We start from the raw sequence: 11,287 nt of genomic DNA on the forward strand, positions 1-11,287 counted from the left end.
CTTATCGCCTGTAGATCCTTGTCGAAGCAATTACAAAAATATCAGATTCACGTTTCTGAAGCAGCTGTTTCAGCGACTCCGAAGCCCCAAGTGCCAAAAGATGGCTGTCGCCCAGCCTAAGCAAATGCTGGAGTCGTGCCTTCCATTCGCTGGTTGAATTTGGCCTTTGCCACGCCAGTGATCAAGATTCCGAGTGACGAGCATTGCCCGGTGAAGGACCGTACTTCCATTCGTAGTTGAGGTGCGAGGTCATGCGACAGTTGGCTATTCGATTGCGCGATCGTGCAGTCAGCGTCACGCTCGATTGTAATTGATCAGATCCTCGAGAGCCCTGCGTGAGAAGCCATGCTCGACATGCAGCCTGCGCCTTACCGAGTGCCCGCTCGTTGTCTATGAGGCCTTGCATATTTCGTGCGTCGGTCTTGCATATCAACGGTCACGGCGCCGATCCATCACATGAGCCTCCTCGACCCCTCAGCGGTCTATTGGAGTCATACTGGTCATTTTCGATGCGGATGTGCAGCGATCGAGCGATCTCAATCGGTTTCGAGGCACACAAGATTGTTAGAGGTCTGCATTGGCCACACGACTTCGCGGGCGCAGTCAAAAGTGATGATCTGTGGGGAGTAAGGCCGAGCCATCAGTGATATGGAAATTCTCATGCGGACCAAGTCTGTTGCTGCACAGCTCGAGCGGCGACGGTCTGAGTGGCAGCGAGGTCAAACACACTACCAGGGTGAGTACTTCGCGCAGATGTCCATCAATCTTGATGTTTTGCGAAGGGGCGCAGTGGACCATCGTCTCGGCAAGCAATAACTCGTCTTCGTGGCGGTCGATCCTGCCCACTTAAATTACTAGTCCTGGTCTAGTCGTGGCAGACGCGGTGCAACCGGCACTTTTAACGACGACCAAATGATTCTGCCCCAGTTTGTAGAGCGAAAGCGGTGGACGGGGCTTCGTGCATAGACTACGCCTTCAACGCTGGCGATGGCAAAATCCGCGATCTTTTTACCCGTGCCTGAAGGACGGGATGTTAGGGAGAAATGCACAGTGCTGGCTCGCGTTCAGCCAGTATGAAGATGAACAGCACTTTTCCATACCAAGAGACTCATGCAGCAGTCGTAAGGACATACGCCATCGTCACGTCCATCCTCTCCTTTGTCAGCTTCAAGCTGATTTTGAGCAATTCCTGGGCCAGCTCTGGCTCTTCGGACTGCAGATCCTTCCAACGATCACCATCCAGCTGCCAAACAACCGAGTCCTTCTCCGCAACCATTGTCGCTGTCCGCGCCGTCTGAGAGAAGAAAGGAAGCTCACCAAACGGACGGCCACGCGCAATCAGTTCCGAAAACCTGCCTTGTGGCAGATCGTAATCAGCGCGCATCAACCCATCTTCGAGCAGATAGAATCCATTCGATCGATCTCCTGGCTTGAATAAGATCGAGTCTTTTGCTGTTGTCTTCCGGACGAAATAAGGCCTCGCTTTGAACCAGAAGCTCTCTGACTGGCTAGTCAACCCGTCGAAGATTTCGAGCATCAGAGGCAGAGGCTGCTCAAACTCCTGCCACTTAGAAGAAGCCGGCGGGACATCCTCTACGGCTGTCTCCGCAACTCGTTGTAGTTCATTCCGACGGGGCGAGCTGATTATCATATCCGTTTGCAGAGATGACGATATATCGGCACTTCGAGACCGCGGCACGTCGAGATGCATAGAGCTCGTTCGCTGCGTAGCTCTGTTCTGATGTCGGACAAGGCTCTTGAGCAGCTCGTTCTCTGCGCTCTCTAAGGCTTGGTTGAGGTCCGGGAAACGTCTGACATCCAGCTCTTCTTCGAAAAGACCAACGCCTTCCAGTGCGTGTCCGATCTCGCCCTTCAGATCTAAGCCGCTAATGAATAAGACAACGCCTCGCTTTTGTAGTAAGCGGTTCATTCTCGTGAACGCTTCCGCTGCACTGTAGTCGATCCCATTGATACTGCTCATGTCCAGAATCAGAAAACGCAAAGGACGCTGATCGAATGCTTCATCTTCGAGCAGTGCTCGAATCCTTGTTTCAACACCGACAATGGTTCCGAAGAACAGGAACCCGGAAAGCTTGATCACGAAGACCTGTTGACCAGCTTCTTTGAGGAATAGATGCTGCAGTGGCGCTCGCCTCACGGTTGAGTTGGCAATCTCTCCAGAGTAAGTGGCCCGGATGGCGGTTCGACGTGATGTCTGAACAACGAAGCTGAGAGCGGCTAGGATGATACCTATGAAGATACCGATAACGAAATCCCAGACTCCCATTGTGACGACGATAACGACAATGGTCGCGTACTCCAGTTTGTGCAATTTGCCCCATGTCGCCCACAAAGCCTCTTCCAGGAGCTCAATGCCAAGGAGGAAGATGAGCGCTCCGACCACGCATATGGGAATGAATCCAATGATTGCCGGACCGGCGATGAGCACACCGAAAGTTGCCGCAGCGAGCATCAGTCCTGCCAGACGATCAGACCCGCCACTGTCCATGAACAAAAGGCTGTTGGTGTACACAAGGTAGTTCTGTACACTCCCGAACAGACCAGACAAGGAGTTGGAAATGCCATGCGCGACAAGCTCGCGATCAACGTTTAGGTTGTCTTCACTTGTTGCGATACCAAGCGCCGGCACGTTGATCGGCACGTGTAGTAAACCGAAAAACGTAAGAGCGAACATAGCTGGGATGGTCTCGCCGAGCGCAGCCCAGTCTACTTCTTTGAAGTCGTAAAGTGTCCAAAAATGATACCAAGGATTTCCAGCAGGGGGCGAGTCGAAGATCCAGCCTTGCGAATGCAGCGTAGCCATCGGGATACGAAGAGCGAACTTGAAAATGTAGAACAATATAGCCACAGAAATGAAGTAGCCACCCACCAGCATGTTAGACTTGACAAACTTTTGCAGGACCTTGAGGACGATTGCGAGACCCAGTGGCAGCAACCACAATCCAACTGTGTCTGCTCGGAACAATTGCTGCAGCGTCGCCAGGTTGTATTCCAGGTTGCCTGGAAGTCTTGCTGAGACCTCCAGACCAGTAACGAAGAGAAAGAAGCCGACGCCTCCAATACACCTATGAGAATGTGACGCGGGAAGAAGCCAATAAGTGATCCCAGCCTGCAGGCTCCGAGAAAGAAAAAGACCAAACCAGTCAGGACTGAGCTCATGGAGAAGGCGAGGATTGTGGTCGCCAGAACGGATTTCGGATTATCCTCTCCGACCTTTGCCAGTATGGTAAAGGCCATCTTGTGCATAAAGGCACAACCTCGATCATTTCCGAACCAATGCCCCCTTTGAAGATTGAGCCACCAGCAGAGTATGTCACCTGTGCAACAATGGTCGAAACATAGAACATGGCGATGCCGTCCGATCCTAGATCGTCAAACATAGCATGACCCAGAGGGAAAAGAATCATGCCGTAGGACAAGGCATCCAGTATGTTCAGAAGTAGTCCCAGTATGACGGCAGGAAGCAGCTTCGTAGGCCGGACGACGGCTTGCTGGAAAATCGTTCTCGCACTCCACGTCTTTGGGTGCACGACGGTATAGCCACAAGCGCGAATCTTTCTGATGGGGCCGGCCAGACGAGATCGTGTCTGCAGCCTCTCGTGGTGTTGGCGCTCGAGCTCAGAGAGATCGCCATAAGCGCCAGATTGTTTCCTGTCGCTTAGGAGGGCAGTGTGCTCGTCAGCTTCCTGCCGGTCTGATTCTAGAGATGTGCGAATGCTATATCTCGAAACGTTTTCTTCGTTGGCTAATGGCGGATCCAGCTTGGGGACATCGACATCTGCCTCAGATGAATGCAACATATCTGTAAGCGCAGATAGAGGTGGCTCTTCATGTTCCTCAGGCGTGACCGGCTCAGACACCTCGAGTATGGGATCTATATTTGTCTCTTCCAAGGACGACGGCGACAACGGAGGAGAAGAGACCGGGAAAGGAGCTTCAGCGGACAGGTGATAGGATGCCAATTCTGCCGTTTGCTCCTTCAATCCAGTCGTCGAATACTGTGCTTGTTCCAATGGGCCACGAAATGATCTATGGTAGAATGAACGAGCCGGTGTCTTCGCAACGCTCTGACTGGTACTGGAGCCGCTCCTAGGTCTCTCGAGCCATAGGGTCGATCGCCTACCGCGAGAGGTTCGCTTCCATTGCTTTCTTGTTGTGCTGCATCTCTTGAAAAGGTTGAGGGCGATTGCGAAGGCTTTGTCTGCGACGTGTGGGACTCGGAACGCTGCTGACGCCTTCTCGGTTGCGTCGATGCAGACATGGCGTGCTATTGCGACATTCCCAAACGGGTGTGACGACGTATGAATGTACTCGAATCTTCAGCTGGACCTGATCAGCAGTAAGATCAAAGTTTTGATCGGCCAACGTAAGCTATGTCATGTTGCGGCAGATGAACCCAGAACGTTGTGTCTGCAGCAAACTGCCGCAGAGGCCCTGCAAAGCGGATGAGGAGAAGATACGAATAGGCATGAGTTCATAGCATCATTGCGCAATAACAGGTTGAGGTCGTCCTCGATTTGCATGGCTGGGGCAGAGAGCCTTCCCGATGGAAGGCCGGTCCCGCTTCCCGAAACTTTTTTCACAATTCGAATCCTTACCCATCCTGGCTTCGAGGATTACTGGCATGTGAGCTCGTGTAAATGATGGTCAAAGTATCTGCAGGTCACGAAGAGGGAAGTTGAAGAGATTTCATCGATGATGCAGCTACGCGTTGCACTTATGCATGAATGTCACACTTGGTCCACTGTCCGCCACCACGCACGCAGGGGACGCATTGGGGGCCGCGCACACGAGGCTGAGTGCCCCTCGATTTTTGTACCCGTACCGCCCCACCAGCATCCATAGATTCATGCCTCGCGAATTATTGCTCGTGCCAGATCTGTGTCGCGCTGATGACACAGGCTCGAGACAGTCAACCAGCACCAGTCTGTCAGCTCAGTCGCTGGAGAAAGCCTTGTGCAATGAGCCTCTCTACATCTCCGTGCCGAACGTAGAATTGGCTGTTCTTGGTCAAGTTGATGGCACCGTATTCTGTCTGGATCTCTCCGGCATCCTTCAGCACTCTGACGTCGATGAAAAGATCCTTGGGAGGCTCGAGGCTACCAGTCAGATCGATGTCGGTCCACTGGCCTTTGTAGCTTGACAACAGATCGTTGTATTGCCGAAAGTATTCCTCTTCCTCCGGGCTAAGGCTGCTCTGATTTGCTTCCCCGTTCGATTGTCCTTGTGCAGCCTCACGCTGTTGCTGTTGGTGGTGTTGCTGCTCGATGACATCCTTTCCTTCCCAGCACATAGCCTCCAGCTTCTCCGCTCGGACCCTGTGGTATGCTAGGAGGCATCTCTTGTTGCGTTTCATGGCTAGGTGATCGACCAGCAAAGCGCATGCTGTTGCTTGATCCTCATTTGGGTCAAACGTGCCTTGGAAGGGCTCGAGGATACGGTTGACATCTCTATCGAGATCGCGGACCTCTCGAGTCACCGCACGGACAAGTTCGGTCTGATACGGAGGCAGATGTGCGAGGTTCTGCGCTCGTTTGGCATGTTGCACCTACATGGTTCGTCAGTTTAGTGCAGGTTGATCAAGGGACTTAATAGCTTACCAGCTTGTTTCCAAGCTCTCCATGCATGGAGACTTACATGCAGATCACAGCCTCACGCCTGTCGTCAATACAAGATGGTACTTCGCATCACGGTTGACTTGTTTGTCGTAGATGACACTTCTCGTGGCTCCACTTTAGACGCGACCGCGATTGGCCACGCGGCTGACGCGCTCGCGCCTTCCACGTGGGAATTCATCTTCAAGCCCGATCGATCCATTGTCACTTTTACGAACTCGAGGTGCAAAGTCGTCTTTCTTCTTTCACGCACATGCACAGATACGAAATCATGCAGCTTGAGACCGGGTGATTGGTATAACACCATTCTTCATACTTCAAACACATATCTACTGTGCACATCCTCCGATTTCTGACCGTAATGAGCAGTGTCGGACACATCGTACTCGACACAATACTTGTTCCTTTCCAAACGAGTCCAAAGTCCGTGGTCCGAACACGTCAATCATTCTCTGAAATGCTGAAACTCCCGGTCGAAGTCCGATCCTGCTTCGTATCCCCCCAAAGTGGCGTTTCCAGGATGAAACGGCTCTTGATGATGCGATGCTCGTCCGAGAGCCTCGACACTCTGCAGAGCGAAATCAGGATCCACGCCTAGTCGCGGATCCAACATCGCCTCAGGTCCGGCTCCTGCATCACCAAGAAGGTGGTGACCATCTGCGTTGGGCAGACCAACCATTGACTGCATGTTGTCCTGGACTGGAAACGGATCCTCGTACTGGCGGAAATGAACATCTTCGACATGCCCATGTCCAGGGTAGTGTCTGACTTGCGGTTGCCAGTGCTGTCCTGGTACTGCTCGTTGGTCTGCATACATCGGTATGGCACGCTCCGGTACTGATACGCATATGACGATGGGTTTTGCTGGTAGCCATAGTGTCCATATGGGGCAGGAGAGTGGTAGCCGGGCCACTGGTCGCCTTCGAACGGTGTTCCGGTGTTGCTCCTGGTGTCTCCTCGTCGAACACTACCGCCAGTACGGCTTCTTTTGCCGCGTCCTCCCCATTCGCCGTCACTGTCACTATCGACGTCATCATCCCGACCACGCTTCTTTCCGGCTTTGTTGGGCGCAAACTTGTACTCCGGATGAGCCGCCTGGTGGTTGTCTCTTTCAAGCAGAGCAAGCCTTTCGTACTTCTTGCGGATCTCGTCGGGCTCCAAAGGCCAGCTTGCACCAGTAACCTTCGAGACGACTTGATGGTTGTTCTCGCTGCAGAACTTCTTCACACGTTCCGCATATGCCGAGCGATACAGCATGAAGGAGTTCATCGGTCGAGAGATGTAACCATTCTTCTTCGCTGCCTCGGCCAGGCGTTCTTCGACAGAGCGGTTGACCCATGCGTCCATGTCTCTGACAGGAATGTCATAATCTGCAGTGGTAACACTCAATGGCCTGTCGATGACGTGCCCAACATTATTCGCCTTCCCGGGCTTGCGCCTCGGCAATCGTTTCCTTGGCGACGGAGCTCGACGACCACCAACAGGGCTGTCGGGAAATCGCAGAGCTCGTCCACTTCGGGTTTGCATGCCCTCGCGGGGTGCGGGCGACGGGCTGTAGTGACGTGAAGGATACGGATAGTAAGCCTGGTACCGTTAGTGCAAGGTCAAGCATTTGGAAAGACTTCGTTTACTTACAGTGGGTTGTTGCTCATAGTACTCGGGATGTGGCGCAGTGTGATAGAGCGATGGATCGCCATACTGGCCATAGCGGGCGTCCATTGTAGCCAGCGGCATGTTTCCCATTGGGGGCGTGTAGAGTGCTTGGCCTGGATGTGACAGAGAATGATCGACATGGTCACCATCATTCGAGTGCGGCGGAGAGGGGGGCCTGGCGTCACTTGGGCGACTCATTTTGACGGGAATGATCGGTGGTGGGGATGCACTGTGCAGTGTTTCGGTTTCTGGCGGTGATCTGGTATGCACTGGCTCCGACCTCGGGTTCGAGACAGCTATGCGTGCACGAGACTTCGTGACAAAGGCTCGTTGCAGGGCTGACACTACAATGACCTCTGTTGCTGTTTCTGTCCGCCGCTGCAGCGAAGGTCACGATCTTGTAAGATCAAATGGCTTTGTTATGAAGCAATGGCGGTTGCTACAATGATGCTGCTTGCTCCTTTGAGGCGGACGGCGGTAAAGTGCTGCCGGTGAAAGAGGTTTGTTGGATGAAAGGAACTGGAGCGGCAAGACACAGATTTCTGGAAACTCGCAGCACTGCAGATGCAGATGCGGCAGAAGTGTTTGCTGAATCTGAGACACTGGCGAATTGGTCCACGGCGAGGCTGACGGCTATCGACGTGAGGTACGTGATGCCAGACCGGGCGATCGGTAACAGGGCCTGCTAACGATGATCTTTGTCCACGGTGTATGTGTTGGCGATTGAGACTGACTTGTCTGCCGAACAAGACTATGGATGAAAAGAAGATGAAGGGATCTTTGTTGCGAAGAGAAGTCTTCGAAACGATTCAAGCAGGCCACAAGAACATATTGGTTTCCGCACCGGTTTCTAGGCCTTTGTCGGTACAAATGACCTGGACGTTTCGAGCGGCCGTTTCCGGATGCGGCATCGTGGCTGCAAGCGTTACCATGAGACTTCATCCTGCAGATTGCGAACAGTCTCCTGCACTGAACAATCTTGACCATCGTCGGAGGTATGACCAGCACAGGTGAGAAGGCTGTATGCCTGCTTGATCGCCAAAGTACGTTAGACTGACGGCAAGCTACTCATCATGCCTAGATACGAATAGTCGCCCTGTTCGCGCTTGGACCATGTCGCAGAAATGCTGGGAAGTTCCCCCTACTACCGCTCTGTGGCTGAAGCTCTAGCGGATCGACATGGCATTAACGGGGCCACAAAAGTGTGGAAAATGGGGTTGCTGTGATGGGCCACTGTATCATCCCGAAATATGATCAGAAGGTCGTCTTGCACGCGCTCCACGCGCTCCCAAACGGAACCAAACGGTCCTAGTGCACGGAAACCAACCCTCCGCTACAAACACCTCCACCTCAGGCCCTGTTACCTTCATAGGCAGATACGCTGAATTGCAGCAATCCTGGCGCAGAAACGGAATCACTACCTACTTCGTCAAGTATTCCAGTGCGGTATTGGACTTGCAGTGTACGCTTGAGACTCCAAGGTGGTGGTCCAGCTGGACGGAAATCTCGATCCGGACTGCTTTCGCGGGTAGCCGCAAATTAGGCGGAGAACATGTTTGGACCCAAAGTACCAGCCGCATACAGGATCCACGGCCAGGAGCTCCGCCTAAGATTCTGGCGCGTCTCAGAACCATGAGCTGGCCGATACTGGATCTGCTATGCAAGTCTGTCGAGCTGGCCAAAACTGTACCGCCAATGGTGGCGTTCGGCAATCGCAGGCTCTGCCGAGCTCTGCAGAAGAGTACAAGTCAAGGACTATTGCACGTGTGCATCTGGCATACACGAGGACGGCTCTGGTTTCCGTTTGCATGGAAGCGCACGAGCATTTGGTGTACATGCTCGCAGGTGGCAGGGTGGTCCCTGCTTCGCCTTGGCAGTACGTTTTCGGCGAGCAAGCCGATTGGCTGAAGCCTAGGCCACGCTTCCACTTCTGGCTTCTTTCGTACCTCTCTTATGCGATGAACTCCAACATTCAGCGTTCATGATGAATCGGACGGCGCCGGGGAAGTGAGCAACCTAGTGATATGCTTGTGTGACTGCGAAGAGACAGCAATACCTCAACATCGAGACTCAAAAGATGAGCAGCTCTTCTTGAAACATGTCCAATTCCTGTATGGAGAGCGGTTTGTACCAAATCTACAGCAGCGATGGGGCTTGTGGTGTTCCAAATGCCTTGTCATGGGATAGGTCCTGCCGAGCGTTCAGCTCGATCAAGAAGGTGAGTCTCTCTCGATTCGTTTCTTCTGCAGGAACGCGCAATACTGCTGAGTGCGACTGGTGCTACATCCAAACCTTGCACTCCATGCACAGAAAACATAGTCTCGTACGTCAGCTCGAAATAGGTCTCACGCGCACAGCAAAGCACATGGCGACAAAAGTCCTGCATCAACACAGGCTTTAGGGAGGTAATGAAACCCTAGCGCAAGCCCAAGGACGGATGATCTGCAAACAGAGTTTGTGGAAGACTGGTTCGGGGACCCCACAATATGCGCAATTGCAACGTCCTGATGCAGAGCATATCAGCTACGCCGCCACGCGTTCCCAGAAGCAGGAAATTGACCGGAGGCAGCTTTCGAGGAGATGACTATGATCGACCACAAGTAAGGGTAAGCTATAGGTAGTCGGCTGCACACGGCTATTTTGGAGGGAAACCATCACGACAGTCTTCGAGAAAAGACCTGTGTTCTCCACACATTGCCAAAGTCATCGGCTCGATCCCTCCACTTCATGAAAGCCTATCGGTGCTCCGGAGGACGGTCTGTATGCATGGCTAGGGCCAACGGATTCATTTCCCCTGGTTCAATGTAAACAATGACTAGCTCACGAGTGATCTTGGCCGTGACGATGCTGCCACCTGACGGTGAGAGTGACCGGCAAACTCCACTGCATCGCAATTCACGCGGTCGCATGCGACTAACGATAGCACTTGCGACCTCTACCTGCAACTCACCCGACTGCCAGCCCTGATCGCGGAGGACGTTGCAGCAGGAAAGTCAAAGGTCCGTATGCTGCTGGCGCGGCCCCGTACGCTCAGGCTCATCCTCGTGCTCGTACCCCACAGTCCACGAGAAACTTCTTTCGAAGTCTATGATGAGAGTTCTACGTCCTTCTGCCCTTTACATACTTTCGGGGCAGGTATCTCTTCCGTGTGCGGCTGGCAACGGCGAAAGTCCATGTAGTCTATTCCTCTACTACTACTGACATGCTGATCGAGGTTTGAGCTGCCTGACAACTGTTGGCCATGGAGGTCCGACTGCGGCACGTGTGAAAAGATGCCTATCGAAAACCATGCCTGAGAGTTATACCACGGAATAATCAGCAGCGTCCGCTGCGTTGAGGTTCGATGACACTCAACGAACAGCGTATTTGTCGCTTGTGGCTTGTCAACGGGCTTGCGCTCTAAGCCCGTCAGGCGGAGACTCGTCGTGGTCCATGGGTGTTGTATGTTGAAGTATATGCCATATTCCAAAGCAAGTCACTGCAGTCATCCGGTCTCACATACGTCCTCCTGATGGTCAGCAGCAAGTGCGACCGGCCGACACGATCCGCACCTGCTTCTTCAGACACTCTCTGAGGCAAGGGCATCATGCTGGCGACAGTCGTACCTACCTCTTCAGACACGTTCCGCGGCAGGACCGGCCAGCTTAGGACGATCGCGCCTGCCTCATAAGCCGCATTCTGCCGCGCTGCAGGGGCGTTCAACTGGCGGCATTCGCACCTACCTCGCTACTCACTCTTTGCAGTGCTGCAGGAACGACCGGATGACGGCGATTGCACCTGCCGCTTCAGGTTCTTGCTGCGGTAGGAGCATCCAACTGGTAACACTCGCACCTGCCTTGCCAATCACTTTTCGCAGCATCGCAGGAACGAGCAGCTGTCGACACTCACGCCTGCCTTCTTGGAGCACTTTGTGCGGCAGGAGCGATCAACGTGGAGGACCTTCCTGTAAAGCACGACCATGACCTTTGGTGGCAGGAGCGCGCTGTGGAAGTCATAAC

The 11,287-nt window shown here is 53.4% G+C and overlaps 3 protein-coding genes across 3 annotated transcripts; all 3 read right to left on the reverse strand.

The window, feature by feature from the left end:
• Nucleotides 1-1,108: 1,108 nt before the first annotated feature.
• On the reverse strand, nucleotides 1,109-3,821 carry AB675_6178 (uncharacterized protein; the record flags this gene model as incomplete). The annotated part of the gene is made up of 2 exons (XM_018146449.1): nucleotides 1,109-3,086; nucleotides 3,235-3,821. 2 exons carry the CDS (start codon nucleotides 3,819-3,821, stop codon nucleotides 1,109-1,111), a joined length of 2,565 nt encoding a protein of 854 aa, XP_018003968.1.
• A 1,130-nt stretch (nucleotides 3,822-4,951) lies between these two features.
• Nucleotides 4,952-5,648, reverse strand: AB675_6179 (DNA replication complex GINS protein PSF1; the record flags this gene model as incomplete). The annotated part of the gene is made up of 2 exons (XM_018146450.1): nucleotides 4,952-5,569; nucleotides 5,622-5,648. 2 exons carry the CDS (start codon nucleotides 5,646-5,648, stop codon nucleotides 4,952-4,954), a joined length of 645 nt encoding a protein of 214 aa, XP_018003643.1.
• Nucleotides 5,649-6,081: 433 nt separating this feature from the next.
• AB675_6180 (uncharacterized protein) lies at nucleotides 6,082-7,487 on the reverse strand (the record flags this gene model as incomplete). The annotated part of the gene is made up of 3 exons (XM_018146452.1): nucleotides 6,082-6,404; nucleotides 6,452-7,220; nucleotides 7,272-7,487. The coding sequence occupies 3 exons, from the start codon at nucleotides 7,485-7,487 to the stop codon at nucleotides 6,082-6,084; spliced, it is 1,308 nt and encodes a 435-aa protein (XP_018004161.1).
• Between the last annotated feature and the right edge of the window lie 3,800 nt (nucleotides 7,488-11,287).

This window comes from Cyphellophora attinorum (assembly GCF_001299255.1).
Source record: "Cyphellophora attinorum strain CBS 131958 chromosome Unknown Contig4, whole genome shotgun sequence".
NCBI lineage: Eukaryota > Fungi > Ascomycota > Eurotiomycetes > Chaetothyriales > Cyphellophoraceae > Cyphellophora > Cyphellophora attinorum.